Source organism: Poecilia reticulata, chromosome 7 (assembly GCF_904066995.2).
Source record: "Poecilia reticulata chromosome 7, P_reticulata-male-v2, whole genome shotgun sequence".
NCBI lineage: Eukaryota > Metazoa > Chordata > Actinopteri > Cyprinodontiformes > Poeciliidae > Poecilia > Poecilia reticulata.
Window position 1 is genome coordinate 28611429 of NC_088836.1, and position 20096 is coordinate 28631524.

The 20096-nt window shown below is 38.5% G+C and overlaps 4 protein-coding genes across 6 annotated transcripts in view; 1 reads left to right on the forward strand and 3 right to left on the reverse strand.

The window, feature by feature from the left end:
• Positions 1 to 8992, reverse strand: part of vwa5b1 (von Willebrand factor A domain containing 5B1) — a 36057-nt gene extending 27065 nt beyond the window's left edge. The window contains exons 1-4 of the mRNA XM_081609251.1: positions 7197 to 8992; positions 2616 to 2775; positions 2370 to 2531; positions 93 to 318 (exon numbers count right to left, since the gene is read on the reverse strand). Of these exons, the coding sequence (XP_081465377.1) occupies positions 93 to 318; positions 2370 to 2531; positions 2616 to 2754 (527 nt within the window). The 5' untranslated portion in view covers positions 2755 to 2775; positions 7197 to 8992. The remainder of the gene's footprint in view (positions 1 to 92; positions 319 to 2369; positions 2532 to 2615; positions 2776 to 7196) is intronic.
• A 291-nt stretch (positions 8993 to 9283) lies between these two features.
• Positions 9284 to 14177, forward strand: ddx19a (DEAD-box helicase 19a). The gene is made up of 11 exons (XM_008414520.3): positions 9284 to 9453; positions 9561 to 9624; positions 9709 to 9901; positions 9996 to 10088; positions 10995 to 11097; positions 11171 to 11285; positions 11802 to 11979; positions 12059 to 12296; positions 13100 to 13262; positions 13344 to 13535; positions 13615 to 14177. The coding sequence occupies exons 1-11, from the start codon at positions 9391 to 9393 to the stop codon at positions 13674 to 13676; spliced, it is 1464 nt and encodes a 487-aa protein (XP_008412742.1). The 5' UTR covers positions 9284 to 9390; the 3' UTR covers positions 13677 to 14177.
• Positions 14178 to 15405: 1228 nt separating this feature from the next.
• Positions 15406 to 16436, reverse strand: ubxn10 (UBX domain protein 10). 3 transcript variants are annotated; one of them, XM_008414522.2, is made up of 2 exons: positions 16338 to 16436; positions 15406 to 16195 (listed from the first exon to the last, which is right to left on the reverse strand). In XM_008414522.2, the coding sequence occupies exon 2, from the start codon at positions 16169 to 16171 to the stop codon at positions 15473 to 15475; it is 699 nt and encodes a 232-aa protein (XP_008412744.1). In that variant the 5' UTR covers positions 16172 to 16195; positions 16338 to 16436; the 3' UTR covers positions 15406 to 15472. The 3 variants fall into 3 exon arrangements, with proteins under 3 accessions (XP_008412744.1, XP_008412743.1, XP_008412745.1); XM_008414521.2 differs by having other exon boundaries at positions 16306 to 16412; XM_008414523.2 differs by having other exon boundaries at positions 15406 to 16259; positions 16338 to 16390.
• A 590-nt stretch (positions 16437 to 17026) lies between these two features.
• cptp (ceramide-1-phosphate transfer protein) lies at positions 17027 to 19972 on the reverse strand. Its single transcript, XM_008414524.3, has 2 exons — positions 19600 to 19972; positions 17027 to 18134 (listed from the first exon to the last, which is right to left on the reverse strand). Exons 1-2 carry the CDS (start codon positions 19722 to 19724, stop codon positions 17612 to 17614), a joined length of 648 nt encoding a protein of 215 aa, XP_008412746.1. The 5' UTR covers positions 19725 to 19972; the 3' UTR covers positions 17027 to 17611.
• Between the last annotated feature and the right edge of the window lie 124 nt (positions 19973 to 20096).

The window sequence follows — 20096 nt, forward strand, 5'->3', positions numbered from 1 at the left end:
CTTATTGAAAATAACTGTTAAACCTCGATTTAAAACACAACAGAATGTAATCTAAACACACATTGGTTTTTCATCTGGTTTTCATCTCTTACGTTCGGGAGAAGTTCGGCGACAATCCCTGCTCCTCGTTGATGGTCCTTTGTACCCGAGGAGTGCAAACCGGTGGGGATGAGACCCTGATCCCGCCGCTGGGCAACGTGGTGAGCTCAGACGACGTGCTGACCAGGATGTGCACCGTCTCCATTGGGGGGATAATTCCAAGGTTAACTACTAGCACAGTCCTCTCAAAGTCCTCATCCACCAGTATGTTCCCTGTAGCTACAGTTTAGAAAAGATAAAATAATATTTTGTGTCAAAAAACACTTTTAAAGTAAACTTTAATGGTGGATTGTTTTATTTTTGCTTTCAGACAACTTCCTTGTTACAGCACAGTTTTGTTTTGCGGACAGAAAAACTAATTGGCCTGCAAATGGATCTTCAAAGATATATCTAATGATGGATATAAAATAGTAGCTGGGTGAATTTTTAGAAACCCTTCAGGGCTGAATTATTAATGGTGCTTACAGTCTCTGAAAATTAATCCGGTATTTGCCGTTCTTATTCTCTTTGAGTATGAAATGACAGGACAAATTAGTATAATTACAGACAGAAAAATAAGAACTGAGCATTTCAGCATTTTTCTCAGTAAACATATTTAGGACACTTATTCATCAGATGTTGGTAACATCCAACAATATCCTCATACATATACAAGGAAATCATTGTCCATGCATAACGTATTTCATGTTATTTTCCATAAAGTGAGAGACCAAAGGGAAAATGTATTGTATTTAAATAACAGAAGACCCTATGTTGATGATGATATATTACATAGAAAATCCCAGCTGCTTTATTTTCTCTCTGAAACCAGTTGAGCATTTCCTTGGCTTTGCTCTGTTGCTCAGTTACAGACTGCTGCATCCTAAGAGCACAAAGGAGCATCATCATAGATCCCTCCTTGCAGCAGCTGTCTGACTCTATCCATCACTGCTCTCAACTATGTGTGTTTATTTGGACATTTTGAGTCGTTTTAAATAACATTTTTTCTCACATTCTCACATCTCTGTGGTTGCACTGTTTTCATTGTCAGTTACTGTCATTGGTCTGTTTTTATTGCTCAAATACACATGCACATTTTTATTTATTTATTTATTTTTTGCACATTTTTGTTTTGCACATTCCTTTGGAACTTTATACAGTTATTTCTAATAACTGTATAAAGTTTATTTTGTAATTTTGTCCTTATTGCATAATATGGTATTCTATATTCTGTTTATATATATTCCTTGTTTCATCCTCAGCATTATGGTAACAGATTCACATTATTAATAATATCTCAGTAAATTCAATTTGACATGATCTTCACACCACCAAATGTTAGTGTTGCTGCAGCAAACTTTAAATGAACTCCAGTGTGTTTTCTCTTCAGCAGAGGAGTCTGGTGCAGAGAGGTGGCATTGCAGCTGAATGTGTTACTTCTTGGGTTGTTTTTTATTTTTTTAAGCAAGAGTACAAATTAAGTTCAGGCTCTTCTACAACTCTCTACAAGAGGTCCTTGGCTCCTTAACGACTCTTATTATTATCCTCTTGACTCCACTGTTGCTAATCTTGCGAAAATATATATTTTTTGTCCTACTTCTAGAACATTCAGAAGTTTATAAATATATATTTAACAAACTGAGGTTGTGAAGGACTTGGGAGAGCTTTTTTCCTCATGTAACCATGAAATACATTTGTGTTTCCATGGAAAAGAGGAATGTCTTAACAGGCTATTAATAAAAAATAAAGCACCTGGCATTAATTTCTGCTCAGGGAGGTAGAATTGCTTTCTAAATACTCAAAAGTTTGCCTTTCTTCAATTCTTTTTATGTAATTTCCCCCAACTTTTCTTCATGTTTCTAAATCTTCTCATATTTTATTACATGTAAATTAATTTATCAGCTTATCTGATTTTACTGTACATGTGGATGACTTATCTGTTGTAAATGTCATGTCAAAAGTCTCATCATAAATATACCAAGAAGGATTTTGCAGTGCAATATTCATTTTCTCTGCTGTATTCCTAATACATTCACCAGTATTGTGTATGAATAATGCCCATGTCTCTCAGTAGCTTCATCACATTATGACTTGCCTGCTGCAAAACACTGAACCAGACAGTACAGAGGAGGATCTAGGATCAACATAAACACTTTACAGAGCTGGAAAAGATCCTCAGACTTCGATTGTGCTGTTCTTCGTTTCACAGCAAACCCCCTGTACGCCGCACAAACAGAGGCCTTTGGACTGAGCTCATATAACAATATTGATCTGAGTCACTTCAGCCTTACCGGTGTTGCTCTGGAGACCCCCGTTAGCGGTGCGGCAGATGTCCTGATAACAATCATCAAGTTTTGCCTTGCCTTTTATTTGCAGGGTTATAATTTGACTGGATATCATAGCCTCAAACCCAACAACAATGGAATTTTCTTCCAGTGGATATATGAAGATACCTTCAGGGAAGAAAGAAGAAAGGACTGATGCTCAGAGGTTTGAATTGCATCGATGTGTCTGTGGCATGCAGTCATCTCGCTTACCCTCAATTGCGTGGTCCTCAATATTCTCGTAGGTCATAGAGGCCGTCAGAGCCAGAGTATAACCCCTGACGCAGCAGGTGATGTCAGACACACTGAGGGGCAGAGCACACTGGCTCTCCTTGTTGATGAGTCCAGGCATCCTGCTGGCTTTAGGATTCTGCTTTGAAAAGCAAACAGAACCAAATCAGTACATTTGATTAAATAAAATTGAAAAATTGTTGGATTTATTTATTTATTTTTAAAAACTTCACACATTGAGAACAAAAGAAAAGTTCTCCTTTGCTGTTTACATTGGATGTGTGATGGAAAGTACCAGTCAGGTGCTTCTAATTCCCAGTTAGTTAAAATGCCATGCTGAATCTGCCAAAACCTTGTGAGAGAATTGTTGCATTCTGTTGATAGAGCCAAACATTATATTTTTCAGATGAAGCTGAGGTTTTTGTCAAAGTTGATCAAATTATAACCATTTCAAAATACCAGCCAGCTTAGAACCAAAACATTCAGATACATTAATATATTTCATTTCCATCATCACACTGACACCAAGCACACAACCAAATTATCAAGTTAAAACAGAAAATGTCAGCACATTCTTTCCAACAGAAAATCTGCAAGGTCACATAAAGAGAGTTGTGCAGATGATATGTTCTCACCTTCTGGTAAATTTAGAAAACTTTTCCAAGGCAACGTGGGCAAATAAGACAGAGTGGAGATGTGGGAGGCTGACAGGTGCCTGACAAAGAAGACTGGCTGTCGAAATCACAAGATTCTTCAACAAAACACCAGCTGAAGGCTGTGCACACTTACACTTTCTTTATTCAATGTAGCAGATTTTTATGTCATTATGTCATGTTTGCATATTAAAAGTGAAGTTATATGTGGAAGATCTCATTTCACATAACCAAAACTTGGCATTTTAACTGTCAAGCTGATTGTTAGATTAACTGATCAACTTCTACAAAAGCAGGGATTTTAAAATAATTTGCCAGTGTGTGTATCAACACAAAGCCAAGATGGAAAGACTTCATTAACTGAAAAAAAAAATCAGCCTGTTGCCACCTTTTTCCAAGAATAACATCCATGTGCAACAGCAATGCTCACTTATGACAAAATACATATTTTTCCATCATCTACCTGTGATCCTCTCTCTCAGGTTACATATTAAAGTTTGCAAAGCTGCAACTGAACAACATCTCTTTCTTTGTTCAGAGAATACGTTTCATTTCAAAGGGAATTTGACGATTTATTCTGTTCACCACTGAAGTTTTTTTTCATCAGCCTTGATGTTTCTGATAGGCTCTTTTTCAACATTAACCTGTTTTAAAATGAGGTAGTGAGCAGTGAAAACTTCCATCCATTGTGCTTTTACTGTCTTTTACAGTAAAAATATGTTTTTCTTCACGTTTTGCACACTTTTACCTCCAATAGTTCAGAACTCTACCTCAATATCTTCCCAATATTATTCATGAGCTCCAAATATATTCCTGTTCAAATTGAGCACTCTGAGCAGGAAGTGATCTTGTTTCTTGTTTTTATTACTTTTGATGGCCAGCAGCAATAAGATCAAACACACACCAGGGACACATTAGAGATTCAAACATTACAGCTAAAGCTGTCAGTGGAGCATTCTTTATTGGTTCTCTAGCCTCGGTAATCCTCCTCAGTGTGATGTAAAACTAAGAGGTCTGGGGTAAGGTGACACCCGTGCTAAAACCATTCAAGATAAAAGTCGTGGCAATAAAAACAAAGATTTTAAGGTGACATTGCCATTGCTGTCCAGCAAGAAATGTGCAGGTAAAATACAGATCTCAGAGATGATAAAACTAACATGTTCAATTACATTAAAGAGCTAAGAAGCCTGATTATTCTGTTTAATAAATGCAGTATTCTTCTTACTTCTTGGAATCCTTTGTAATGATTTGTGATAATGCTTAAAATATATTTTTTATTAATTTTTGAAACAGAATAAGCTTAAAAACAAAAAAAGGGTAAAATACAACCTTTAATTTGAGTACATTTATTCATGAGGGGAAAATACTCAGGGACAATTTTTTATTTACTGGTAGAGTGGGTAATATGCCTAAAGAGTAAAATATCAGATTTTTTTCGTGCCAAATCCGATATTTTAAAAAAATCTATTTTTAGCTTTCCTTCCTCCTTTTCTTTAAAAGAAATGTTACAAATATTTTGAAAACCTTTATTTCAATCATCTCTTCTTGGAGTTGACATGAATTCAAAATCCAATGAAATACAATCTGTAAAACAAGATGGTCACTGAACTACAGAAGCCCAAGCAATGCACAATCCAAATTTTTCCAAAAATTTTATCTTTCTTAACTGCTAATTTGATTAATCGATAAAATCAATCAAACGCCCAACGCTACTGAACAGAATCTTAATCTGCAATGTCCAACATGCAGCCCAGCAAGTTCCCAGGACCCACAATAACGTCACAATACTCTACCATATTTAATACTTGGCAAGAGATGATTTTCCATATAAATCCTTTGCTTTATGCCAGACCCGACTATATTGTTTGGTGCCAAAAGATCAACTTTTGCCTCAAAGAAAAATCTTAAAAATGTTAACAAACCTCAAAGATGTATTGTGATGACAGACTTTCGTGGCGGGCTGCACAGTGGAGCAGTTGGTAGAGCTGTTGCCTTGCAGCAAGAAGGTTCTGGGTTTGATTCCTGGCCCAGATCTTTCTGCATGGAGTTTGCATGTTCTCCCTGTGCATGCATGGGTTTTCTCCGGGTACTCCGGTTTCCTCCCACAGTCCAAAAACTCGACTGTCAGGTTAATTGGCTTCTCCAAATTGTCCCTAGGTGTGTGTGTGTGTGTGTGTGTGTGTGTGTGTGTGTGTGTGTGTGTGTGTGTGTGTGTGTGTGTGTGTGTGTGTGTGTGTGTGTGTGTGTGTGTGTGCGTGGTTGTTTGTCCTGTGTGTCTCTTTGTTCCTCTCAACAGACTGGCGACCTGTCCAGGGTGACCCCGCCTCTCGCCCGGAACGTTAGCTGGAGATTGGCACCGGCAACCCTCCCGACCCCATTAAGGGACAAGGGTGCAAGAAAATGGATGGATGGACTTTCATGGCATGTCTCTCATAACTGGTTTTAATGGTTTTAAAATATTTGAGTTTGAGATGTTACACTTTGCAGCTGAAGTAAAAGATTTAGTTTTAATCTTCCTTTCATGGAGCTCATTGTTTTAGCAATACAAGGTTGTCACTCAGGCTTGTTCGTCTCATTTTCAGTTATTTAAATAATTTAAATCTGATTTGAGCAGATTTAGGTGAATAACTATTTTTGTGTAGCAAATTGATCCATTTTATAATGTTCAACATGTTGTGATTGCCTTGAATGCAATGTTCTCTTATCTGTCCTGTTTTGAAGAACCACAAGCTAAAATGATCCTGTCAGACTGTATAAGTAAAGGTTTAAGAAAAATACAGAATAGATATGCCAGTAAGATTTTTCTTACATGAATTGTTAACAGTGTCAACAACAGTGTAAAAATCAATTATTTCTTTTGTTTGTTTTTTTTTGTAGTCTGAGATTACGCTACTGCAATAAAAGATACATTATTTTACAGTTCTCCAATTCTGCTAAAACAAAATTAGCTGCTGCAATACAGCTCCGGTTTATTGTTTGTGCCTTCTCCTGCACAAGTAATCTTGCTGTCATGGGGTCTGCGTCTGCTGCACAACCAGAGTCCCTCTGCACGAGCTTGATGGGAAGTGTAATGACGAAAGCAATATCCATAGAGACAGCTCTGCTCGCCTGCTTACCTGCATACTGACCAGCAGAATCACCAAACTCTGCATTTAATCTGACAGTGAGACTAATCACACTTTATCTCACACAGCAAGGTGATTTCCTCTCACAAAAAAAAGAAAAACCACTTTAAAAAAAATACAGGTTGTAATGTCAGGTCTCATATTCACAGACATAGCCAATAAGCAATAAACTCATTAATCTTTATGATATTATCATTCCCCAGTGCTTTTTTTTTTTACTGTAAGGAACAAGACAGTTTAATGCACTTACAGATTTCTGTCATCTCAATACTGCCATCATGTGTCCAATCAGCCACATACTGAGAACCAGACAGGACATGATCAAGTCTTGGATAAATTAAGCAAACAAGCACAACTGGACTTGATTATATTCACACATGTGCAAAAGGTGTTTTATTTTTTTATTTATTTATTTAGCTAAACTTTTGTTTTGAACTGCTTCAGATCAGTGATATTTGTTCTTTTATATCTTCTAGTTTTAGTTTAGTCAAAAGTGGGCTCTCTCCTGATGGGCTCACCCTACCAACCTCTGGGATTTACCAAAAACACAGTGAAGGCATCAACCCTGAACCCAGACAACAGCCTTCATTTGGGTCAGAACAGACAGCTGCATGCTGTGTCACCACCTGTTGAGGCACAGAGTACCTGTTTACATCCGCTGACAGATTAAACCATTGACCCTTTTCCTCCTTCAGTTAAAACTACTGACAGTGATGTCTAAAGCAGGAATCGCCAGACGGAAGCAAAGCAGCATTAAAATGCATTAGTGTTTCCCATTGTCTTACCTTTCATTTGTGTCAAGTGCAGCGTGGATCTCTCTCTGTCAGAATTCCACTTATCATGAAACATATCCTCCCCTTGTCCAGCCTCTGCCTTGCTCTCCTCTCCAATTGCTTTTTTTTTTTTTTTTGTTCGCTTTTGGTGGCGTAGAGGGAATAGGAGTGCTGCCACAGGTGGCAGGAACTACACATGCAGACGCACAATGCAAGGAGGGGAGAGGGTAGATGCTGCTGCAGCAGCCAGCCGTGGCTCAGTCAAACCCAGCAACATGTGGTTGCAGAAACTGTTTCATTTATTTCTTCCTCTGCCTCCTCCTCTTCATCCTCCTCCTCCTTGAGAGGAGGATGCAGGGGTTTGAGGTTCAAAAAGAGAGAGAGAGAATCCAAAGCAACCTCCCCACCTAACCCTATTCAAAGCACCATCCCCACCCACTCGTTGTAAGCTCTTGTTGACACTATCAACAATTCAGATATCCCCTTTAATAACATGCATGTCATGCAGTGTAACACCAGCAGCAGATGGCTGGAAGACAGCGCACATCGTCTGTCATGCAACATCAACAGGCAGGCGGTCGCGCAGGAGCGTTTTAAATTTAAAGTGGGCGTTTGTCTGTCTCAGGATTTCGTGATCACTTTGTTTGATACATTTGGGTGTTTTTTTTTTGCTCATCAAAGGTTTCCATGACAATTAATGTGTGTTTGAAAAATCATTTTGGTGCCTGTTGTAAATGTGGAGATGGTCTCTCTGCGTGTGTGTGTGTGTGTGTGTGTGTCGGTGGGTAGCTGGAACTCAACATCCGCCTCTAAATTGGATTAACTTGCAGCCAATGGAACTCACCCCTTTGTCCTCCCCCTCTTTCTTCCCTCAGTGCTGCTCTCCCTTCCTCGCTGTCTCTTTTTCTCACAACCAAAGGAACAACAGAGGGGAATGTAGTCAATTTGTTGCCAGTATCTCTAAAGTTATTCACATAATGCATAAGATCTGAATAAAACAAAATTAAAATCATTATCTGTAGGAGCTGAAATAAAGAAAGTGCAAGTTTTGGCTTGAAAAAATTTATGGCGCTCCATAAATTGTAAGCTTTTCTTGCTTCCTTTAGAACCTAGCCATGCTGCACAGTATTTATTTTGAAATGTTGCCCTTACTGTACGGTATTGTTATCTTTATGCTGTTGTAATATGTTCCATATTTTATCTTTGTGTGAACCTATTGCTTTGATTTCCTGTCTCTTCATTTGCTGCTGTTGCACTAGAATTTCTGCATTAATGGATAATAAAATAATTTAGATTAAATTCTATTTTACAGTAACAAAGCAAGATTCAGCTTCAACTGTACTATTCGATTTGATTAGAAATAGAACAGTATTTCTCAGGGTGCTCAGGGTTGGTGGAGTTTGGTGGAAAATAAAAAAATAAAACTGAAAACTTGTCTCCTAACTACAACTTTCATTGTTATCATTGTTGGAATATCTTTCCAGTTATTGACAGGGAAATATATTTAATGCGTACCAGTTTTGTTCATTAAAAATATATTTGCCTAAATGCAAATTCAGTATTAATTTGATGCAGTCTTTTCTATTTATCGGGTTTAGGAAATTTGCTAATCAAATCCAGTGTTGGTAGGAATTTTGAATTACGAGGGAAATTGCTATGTCTTCCAGGCACCACTAGGGGGAGACTGCATCTTTGGCAGCCTTCTACTTCCCGCCCTAATAATTAGCTGAGCAAAACTTGAAAAAAAAAGTGATGCCTTCAGGTATTCCAAGTAAAGTGAGTAAATATGTCTTTATGCAAGTATTTCGGGAGTTTCAATTTTAATCTGAAAAAGCAAATAAGTTCGACGTATTTTTTAATGAATAAATTTTTTTAAATCATATTTAAATCAAGTCATTCAGAGCAAAAAATAGAAAATAACTGAACGAGTTATAGCAATTTATATATAAAAGCCTTTTTTTCAGAAAGATATATATTAATTTCACCTCTGTATAATCTAATAAATAATTTTTATTTGTAGATAATTTATTTTTGAGTCTATTTAACACTTTTATTGAACGCCCATTTTTATCGGAGCTTAAAATTACTATAATGATAATGATTGTGAAGGCAGCAGTAACCGTTGAGTCTATTTCAAAGAAGGCAACGTGACAACAAACTTTGGTGAAAGGTTCGGTTCGTATCTTAAAAAAAATAATTTCCTAAAATGGCTGAAGACTCTTGGGCATTAGCAGTGGACGAGCAAGAGGCGACAACTCCATCATTTCAGGTTAGTTAAATGTCTCATTATATAAAAACACATGTTCGTTGCTCGTTAGGAGATTAGCATACGGTGTTAGCTATCTGATGCTAATTGCCTTGGGTCATGTCTGACAGTTTCAGTTCTCCAAAAGGATCAACAGAATACGAGCTCCATTAAACGTGAAGGAAGATATAAATGGTAATTTAATCTTTTTTGTCTTCATTAAATTTAAACTGTTTAAGAGAGCTAAATTTCCGCGGTGGTCTCTGTTTCCACCTGCAGCCAACGTGGTGCAGAACAAGATCCCGGATGAAGGGGGTGAAGGAGACGGCGACAAAGTTGACCTGGCCGAACAGTCTTTGCTTAATAAATTGATCCGCCACTCTCTGGTGAAGAACCGAAACCAAGTTGAGGTCCAACAGGCGGATCCCAACTCTCCTCTGTTCTCCGTGAAGACTTTCCAGGAGCTCAGATTGTGAGCTCTTTGGCGAAAGCCTTTTATTTTTCATATGGTTTACTGCTTATTTGATTATTTTGTGAAACCTAACCCTGAGGGCCTTCAATGTTAGGAAACCTGAATTGTTGCAAGGTGTTTTCAACATGGGATTCAACAGACCGTCCAGGATCCAGGAGAATGCTTTGCCTCTGATGCTGGCTGAACCGTGAGTTCATATTTGTACTTGGGATGTATTGTGGAAAACTTTGTCTTTTTAATATGTTTGTTTTGTTATATGTACAATCTCCAGTTGAAGTCCAATTTGGTTAACTTATCAATGAAAATACCATCTACTGTTTCGTAAAGGAATTATATGATGTCAAGGTTCACCAAAACTTTTCTGACATCACTTGAAATCTTTCATTTAAGGACGCAAAGGTTCCCAGTAAGGTCAGGATCAGCTAACAACGGCCTCATGTCACTATTCTTTCATCTTTAAAGTATAGCTAACCAGCAAACCAACTTTTTTTGCTGATAAAATATCTAAATAGGTTAAAGGTATCTTTGCTTCTGTTAAAATGTTGATGTACTTGTGTAAACACATTTAGTTCTGCCTCCCCTGGTCTCAGTGCTGCCCTCCTTAGGTTGAACAGTTGAACTTTCCTATTGATTAAAACTGTACAACTTGGTACAACCATGTCTGGGAGCCCTGTGGTCAGGTATAAAACTATCTCACTCAGACACAGTTTTGAGTCAATTGTGAGCATTGATATGAGTGGAAAAAAATACATTTGCAGGGTTTTGTAGTTGTTTTATTTACTTGCCTGTAAATTGGTGCTATCCGTTTATGGGAACCAAATGGCAAAATGTGGAAGCAGATTGATGAATTGACCAGAGCCAGTGTAAGCAAAAGATCAGAGTGCCCTGGCTTCTTTTTCTCCTCTTCTTTATTTTTGTCATTTTAGTTAAATGCATATATTGAAAAGGCATTTTAGCAGCTCTATTAAATCAAGGCTATCAAGTTTGGTGTAACATCATCTTGGCTTTAAGTGAATACTTGTTCTGTTATTGCTGTTTTTCATTTAAAATGTAAAACATTTCTTCTTTCCATGCATGCTCTCTTTCTGTCTAGACATCAGAACCTGATCGCTCAGTCACAGTCTGGCACTGGTAAGACTGCAGCTTTCTCTCTGGCCATGCTGAGTCATGTGAACCCTGACAATACCTGGACTCAGGTGAGCAGAACACATTCAGAGCATCCAACGCCTCCGGTCCCAGTTTGTCTAAGACTGAAAATCTCTCTTTTAGTGTCTTTGTGTTGCGCCAACGTACGAGCTCGCGTTGCAGATCGGCCAAGTGATCGAACAAATGGGCAAATTCTGTCCAAGTGTGAAACTGGCCTACGCCATTCGAGGGAACAGAAGTAAGACCCTGAAATGGCTTTTTTTTGTTTCTGGTTGATAGGATAGACTGTGTTTACTTACTATATTTACATAAATATCACAAAACATTCAAGAAGTCAGATAAATATGTCTAAAACAATTAAATCCTTTATCTAAACAGGGAGGAGCTGCTTTATCACATCATTTATAGAAGAAAAGAGGAAATTTTGTGTATCGTCACTTTCCAAAAATAATGACATGTCATTTTTTGGCAAAAGAAAAAAAATCTTTCTTCCCCTCCCTCCAACTTGGAAGGTGATGATGTATAACGTAACATTTGTATACATTCTTAATTACATTTAAGTAGGGACTGAATTAAAAACTAATCACTTAGGCCAACTAAAATGTAAACTATTTGAAGAGAAACATGTCTTGTTAAAGGGTGAAGGAAGTTAAGTACGTTAGAAAGGTCTCTAACACACTCAAGTTTACTGTTCTCAGAGCCAAGGTGACCAGTGGTGATGTTTTATATCTGCATGACACTTTGTGTTTTCCAGTGGACCGACGTGTCAAGTTGCAAGAGCACATTGTCATTGGAACCCCAGGCACCATCCTTGACTGGTGCACCAAGTACAAGCTTATTGATCCAAAGAAGATCACAATGTTTGTGTTGGACGAAGCTGATGTGATGATCGCCATGCAGGGTCATCGGGACCAGAGCATCCGGATCCACAGGTGGGTCTCTTCCTGAAAAACCCGATGTTGAATAAAAAAAAAAAAAAGCATATCTGATAACTGCCTTCCCTGTTTTAAGGCTGCTCAACAAAAACTGTCAGATGCTGCTGTTCTCTGCAACATTTGAGGACTCTGTGATGAAGTTTGCCGAGCGAGTGATTCCCGATCCAAATATAATCCGGCTGAAACGAGAAGAGGAGACGCTGGACACAATCAAGCAGTTCTATGTGCTCTGCAGGGAGAAGGAGGACAAGTTCACAGCTCTCTGTAATCTGTATGGGTGTCTGACTATTGCACAGGCAATGATCTTCTGCCATGTAAGTTGAAAGTTATTTTTGAAATAAGCTTTAGAAATGATTTTTTACTATGTGAAATAAGTTTGTTGTGTTTTTTTTTTTTTGCGAAGGAATGCTTCTTGTTCCGGTCTTTTTTATTATTATTGTAGTTTGTTTGCTTAAAAAGTCCAGTTTGTTTGGGAAGGTGTGAATCCGCAATCAAACTGTGATGTGGAGCAAACAAACTAACTGGTCTGCAGACAAACCTAAGTCACGGTTCAAATGCACATGAATGTCAAACGGTCCAGAGACTGCTCCAAAAGCAGATAGCTGTCTAGATCGCAAGGCATTCTGGATAAATAAAACCAAAATAAATCCGTGTCTAGAACTAGCAGAAGAAATAGCTTGTGATCTTTTACCAACAACAAAAGAGAAACCTTTCAACTACTAAAATTTTGACACTGCTCCATTTGTATTAACATTTTATGAGGAAGGAAGTTGCGCACAGTGTCTTCTTCAGAGGTTTTCATGCCGTTTCCTTCAGTACTTCATGGTGAGCGCCACCATGGGTGAAGGGGGAACAGATTTTTTTTTTTTTTAAAGGGTTTGGTTTGTTTGATACTGGAGTGTGAAACCAAACTGCACAAAATTAAAATGTAATAAATATTTAGATTTTAACTCCTACTTAACAATATCCAGAAAACTATCACAAATGAGTATCTATTACCTAATGCCGTATTTGTCCAGTAACTGAACAGGAGTCTGTGCTTATGTGGTATTGCAGTGACGCCACTTTGTTTCAAAGTGTTGGGAATTTCCTTGATCTTGCTCAATTTGTTTGTCAGACTCGGAAGATGGCTGGCTGGCTGGCCTGTAGTCTGATAAAGGAGGGCCACCAGGTGGCGCTGCTGAGCGGGGAAATGGCAGTGGAACAGAGAGCCGCTGTCATCGAACGCTTCAAAAACGGCAGAGAGAAAGTGCTTGTGACCACCAATGTGTGTTCCCGAGGCAAGTAGATCTGCGATTTTGAACTTGGTGATGCTAAGGGTGTTTATAATATCCCTCACACATATTTCTATCTGTTTGCAGGTATTGATGTGGAGCAGGTGTCCCTTGTGGTGAATTTTGACCTCCCGGTGGATGTGGAAGGGAACGCCGACAATGAAACATACCTGCACAGGATCGGCCGAACGGGACGCTTCGGCAGACGAGGATTTGCGGTTAACATGGTGGACAGCGAAAACAGCATGGAAATCATTAAGCAAATTGAAATGCATTTCAGTGAGATTTCTTTTTGATTCATTTTTCAGTATAATGACATATCATCAGATCCTAATTTGAGTTTTTCCTTTTGTCCCAGACAGGAAAATCACAAAACTCGATACCAGCAATCTTGAGGAAATGGAGAAGATGGCAATTTAATGTTCTGTTGCTTTCCATGTGCAACAGTTGACACCGTTTACTTTGTGTCACATGGTTTGTTTTCTGCTAGTTTAATGCTTGCTATAAAAGACTGTTTCTGGTACTTTTTTTGTTGTTTTTTGTTCAGATTTTCTTTTGAGCTGCTTCAATACTGAGGTTGTACAGTCTCCACAGGCTGCTAAAAGATGTGTGTTTGCAGTGTTATTGATTATATTAAGTGAAATATCAGTGTTTTTATGTGATACATGTATGTAGTGTATATAGTTTTGCATGACATGTTTGCAGTTTTTTGAAAAACTTGTTTCAGCCCAGTGGAGATTTCAGTGTCGGTTTCATAATTCATTTCTGTGCAATATTGCTTTAAACAAACAAATCAAAAAAATTAATCATCTCCGTTTCAAGCTTCCTGTAGTTAGTCATGTTGAGCCAGTATAAAGTACAACAATCCATCTCTTTTTTTGCAATTTGTTTGAATAAATTTGTCAGAGTGACCAGCAATCATCTGAAGTTCAAATAGAATGGGTTTTATTTATCTTGTGGATGCAAAGCTTTTAAAGTTTCAATCATGTAAGGCTCATTTTGTGCATCTGTTTAGCGAGATGAAATGTAAACATTTGATTTAACGCATGTTTGATAGATTAAGTCAACCCACTTTGAGCTGATTGCTTCCTTTGTCTAATGATTTAATGCTTCATCAGCTCAATGCTTAAAAGCTTGGGTCTGATGAAACGATAGCATGGAACACTCTGAAAAGACCAATTTCATAGTAAATTAGACTTGGCATCGTTAAAAAATATATTAGCTGATATGAAAAAAACTAAAGAGTTGGAGAGAAACTTTCAAATCAAAAGGGTGTCGATTTTTTTTTTTCAAAAATAAATGCTTAACTTTAAAATGCCTCGACATTTTAGATGTAATAAAACTTATTCCAAGGATGAGGTCTTGTACAGTTGAAACCAGAAGTTTACATTACTGAGTATAAGGACTTTTCTTTTTTCTTTCCTGTCTGAACTGAAATCTGACCAGACATTTCTTTTAGATCAGTCAGAATTACCAAAATAATTTTTACAAACTTTTTGGAATTTTCTTCAAATTCAAAAATGTACATATATTTGGTCAGTATTGGGATGGTAGTGTATCAAGACTGACTTGGGTCAAACCTTTCTGGTTTCCTTCCACAAACCTCAGGTTAATTAACACATTTTGTTGGTATAGCAAAATGTACGAGATTGAATTAGAAATATCAATCGAGCCCAAAATAATTGTCATTTTATTTTAATAAGGCAAATGTGCAAAATGCTTTTTTTCTACAATAGGACTTAAAAATATTACATGCTTAGTTTATTAAGCAGTTAAAAATTACAATACAATCTTTGTGACTAGTTTTGTTTGGCCCACAAGTACTTTTGATTTATGATTTTGGCCAACATGCAAAAGGTTTGGACACCTTGGTCTCTAGATTGCGTGTTATGCAACTGGTAGCCTGTTCAGGATTTACCTCCAAGAATAAACAGGTATTGCCGATATTCTAATTTGAAGTGCAACAATATATTATTAAATTTGATTTAATTCTGTTATTGGACGATGTTAAAGTTTGAAGACCAAACATGGTTGGCAGTTTTAAAAATGAAAAGTATTTGACCTGCTGGTCACCACGCAATAAACAAATCGACCTATTCCGATTTCTGATTGGTGCGTTTTTGCTCAAAAACGTGGCTCACCAGGTTAATTCATATTCAAAATTACTTTAATGATTTGGCTCAATAAAGTATAGTATTTTTGCGTCAGCGCTTTGTTCAATAGTGCTGGAAATGGTCACTGTTCTGAGAGATGCACAGCACTGATCTGTTCAGGATGCCACACCGCTCCAGGGTCATGTCCATGTCTGTAAAGGTTCTGCGTGGCACATCCATGGTCTCGATGAAAGCCGTTCTGTAGCTGGCAGCAAACCGAGCCTCTGCGCTGGCTTTCACCGCCCGCAGGGTGTCTGTGGGGTCAAAGTACTGCTCAAACCTCCGACCGCACGGCCCTCTTACAGCCAGAAGCAAACTGCCTGAATTAGGTGTTGGTGCTGTTTCTGAGGGTTCACACCAGGCTCCCACACTGAGATGCCCATTAGTCCCTTCCTGCTCCAGTCTCCTGCTTTTGGTCACTTCTCCAGACAGGTTGAGCTGTACCATCATGTCATCCAAGTTCTTCTGCGACCTCTTCTCGGACTTCCTGGTCGGTATGGATGGAAGGACTTTGTACTTATTTAGAGATACTTTCGGAACAGCATCAGGCTCCTGCGGTAGCAAGTGCAGAAGTTCCTCCTTGTTCCACCGCCGGGCCTGCCGAAGCTCAGGTTCGGACAGGGAGCGGACGGTTCCGTCCGGCTTGCCCCTGAGATGATATTTTGGGGGCTTCGGGTCGATGTGTGAACCACCTGGATGTAGCAAGCTGTCAACGGCGGGTCTGCTCCTCCCTTTCGAAGACTTTGGTCTTGCTAAATGCATTGATAACCTCCCTCAGCTGCTCCACTTGATGATTTACAAAGTGTCAAGAAAACGCTGTTAGTTTACACGATGACTCACACCGAGAGGCCTTTTAAGAATTAAAACCTACTGTAAAAACAAGTCATTTTACTCACAAATGTAAATGAAGTGCAACTGGGTCGTTTACCTTTCACGCAGTTGGTGGAGTTCCTTTCACTTTTATCGGCGTCGGCAGGCGATCTGGTAACTATGGTAACCGGCTTAGCTCTATTGACACCTGGCGTTGGAAACGTGCAACTGCAGCTAATATTTCATAAACTAGTTTTGAAGGACAATCTTGGGTGGTTTCGTAGAATCGCCCCGGGCGAACTAATCCTACCGCGACAGAACAGATGAAACTCAAACTATTAGAAACATTAAGAACTAAATACACGGTGAAGGACACTTTGTTTCTGCAAACAAAATAAAATCTGGTTGTGTTTTAAAAGAATTTCTCTCTAGGTTGAATAAATAATTAAGGTCTGAGCAGACTAAATGTGTAAGATTTTATAGCAAAATAGAGCCAAATACAACGCTGTCCTTAAAAACCTGTTAGAGATGACAAAATATTCATATTTCAGCAGGAGACCGACAAAACATACAGCCAGCCAGAGCTCGAATGGATCGGTTCAAATCAAAGCATATTCATGTGTTAAAATTCATTAGTCAAAGTCCAGACCGAAATCCAATTAAAAATCCGTGTCAACACTTCAATTTTCTGACTGAGCCAGTTTCAAAAACATATCTCCAGCTTTATGTACCAAGCACATTGCAGAAATAGGCGTTTCAACAAAATGTTGACCCTGTTAAGATGGATGCAGAGGCAGGAGTCAGATAAAACATCATTCTGCACCGTTTATTTAATAAAAAGGGTTACGAACAATGTAGTTTAAAATAACAAAATTTACATTGAATTAGAAACCCATCATCAGTGCTTTTGTAGATTTAAATTCCCCATCAGCCCTAGGACCAGTGTATTAACTCTTAATATGGGCTTGGAAATACAGTTAAGCAATTAAATTAATGGCAATGTTTTTCACTTATATATGGTATGAAACTAGATTTAAATAGAACAACTGATAGGCTATCTACTGCTATTAGGTATTAGGAAGTTGATCATTTTTAAGACTAATTATTTGGTTCATGAATAATGTACCCACAGTTATCAAATGCCTCCTGCTTTTTACTTTAAAGAACATGCAAGGAACAGTAAAATGGTTGATTTAATTTACGTGATAATGAGTCCAAAATAAACATGCCATATTTTACCTAAAATTGTAATGCACTTAAGTACAATCAGTGTGTAAAATTACTCAATAGATATAGCACACATGCTGGGATAATCATACAGCAGCAGCAGTTTCCACAGCACTCCAGCAGGAATAATTTACAGACAGATAAAATCTAGCACTTGTTCCCTTTCTATGGTAAATCAAGCAGGTTGTGTTTCTGGTAAAGTTCCTCTGTGATCTCGTACACCTCACAAAGGAGAGGCACAGCCTTCCCCAGAACGTCCACGACCTGCTCATGTGTGCCGACGTTCATCACTTCAAAGAAAGCCGGTCTTACAGGGAGGCTGTAGAAAGCCACGCCGGCTGACTTACGGATCAGCCACGGGTGGTGCTGGGCCAGGGACTCGTTGTAGGCGTCCCTGCACATGACTGAAGTCTTCTCGTCTTCCTTGCTGGTCCTCAGGCGTTCCAGGAAGAGCTGAAGCCACCTCAATGCACGGTGGAGCCTCAGCAGAGTGCGGCAACCCGACTCAGGGTAGATGCCCTTCTTGTCCACGTCCACCAGTTTATTGTCCAGCTCAAACTTGACCATGGACTGCACGGTGGCATAGTGAGGGCCATTCTCACTCTTCAGGAAGTTCATCAGGATCTGGGTCTTGCTGACAGCGTCTTTAGAAATGAAACCAAAGAGGCTCCCCAAACTGTTCAGAAGCCTGTTGACAAGACAGAGGGTTACCCTCATAGTTAATAACTTTCCAGTCAGCACTTTACCCTATGACAGTGTAGACCAGGGGTGTCAAACTCCAATCCTCTGCCGTCCTGCAGTTTTTAGATGTTCCACAGATACAAAACACTGGAATGAAACGGCTTAATCACCTCCTCCTTGTGTAGATCAGTTCTCCAGAGCCTTGCTAATGACCTAATTATTCTATTCAGGTGTGGTGCAGCAGAGGCACATCTAAAAGTTGCAGGACAGCAGCCCTTGAGGATTGGAGTTTGACACCTGTGGTGGAGACCATAACATTTCTGCGTTAAAAACCCTTTTCAGTTTTTAACGTGTTTAGCGTTTCAGTTTATAACTCCATTATATTTTTCTCAACTTAAACCAATATTATCAAAATGAACATCAGAAATATTACTTTGGTTGTGGAATAATCTATTTTATGTACGAGATTCACATTTTTGATAAAGTTAGAACAAAATTAATTCACTTTTCACTGCAGAGCTGGAAAGCGCCATCAGTAAAAGGAGTGGTGTCGTCGGCCATTACTCCTAGCATCTGTTAGGCAATTTCAATATGTTTTTACATTCCTGCTATTATTTGGACATCCATGTTGTTTGCACTGTTATTTCCACTTCTTGTAGATTGTCTGCTTTTGTTTTATGCACAAATAAGCATATAGTAAAAAAATAAAATAAAATAATCCAACTCAGTTGCACATTTCTTAAAATCAGAGTATGCCATTTTTATTAATTGCCTAGTTTTTTTTTTTTTCTTATGCTGTAAATTACTCACTGTATGGTTCTGATTTTGGTTTCTTAGTTCTGATTTTTTTTTTTTATTACTGTTAATCTACATCCTTCAACTTATCTGCCTCTTTGCTGCTGGTACACCTGAATTTTCCCACTGAGGGGAAATGGAGGTTATTTCTGTTCCAATTTAATTTACTGAGATGTACCTGGATTGTGCAGCCCTACTTCAAGCAGGGGTTCTAGTTTACTTTTCAAATAAGGAACTCAAAGTACAAAGTGTAAATGAATTAACTAGAAGTGACGTCATCCTTGAGACAAATTCTCCTTAGGAAAAGCTGGTACGCAGGGAACAAAGTGCAAAACGTATGTGCAGAATATGGCTTCAAGCTCGCCAGCAGGCTGTGTAAAGTGTCAAAAGAAGCAGAAGGAGGCTGCTAATGTCATGGTCACACGTTAGTGATCCAACCTGAACAGCACGTTACCTCGAAATCCCAAGACCTGAATGTTTGGTTTGGTTAGTCTTCAGGAATCCAGTCATTGTACTTTACACTAACCTGCTTTTTAATTTAGAATTTAATTAGCACAAGCCTTGTACCTTACCAAAATACGTTTTTCTTTAAAAATATCCAGCTATTTTCAATTACTTTAATGTAACCCATTACTAGGGAGGATTAAAACACGACAAAATATTTATAAATCACTTACTTCACAAGACCTCTCCATCCATACACGTAGTGTTCGATGTAGATTTCTTTTTCTGGCGATAGACACGATTTAAAACTGTCCAGGACCTCCTGCAGACAGAATTTCTGGTTCTCCGAATCTGCCATTGTGGGTTTTTTCCACTATCAGGAAGCGAACTAAATAAATTTTAAAAAATGCTGTTTAACAGCGACCGATTCTTGCAAGAGGAGTCAGGTGTAAAGGGGGAGAGACAAATGTCGAACACATTACAGGTGAGAAAAGCTCAGAGGGATGGTAATAAAAGTGGTCATTGTGGGTTTTCTGCAAGTTATTCCTGTTCTTAAGTCCATACCTACTGCGCAGACTCGAACCGGAAAAGTCCCGGAAATTGAAAGAAATGCCTTCAAGATAAAAGTACGGGGAATGTTAAGTAAGACGCCTGATTTATTTTTGTAATTGAAAATTCGTCGACAAGCCAAACAACGCACATGTTCTAAATGTTATTTACACATTTACGT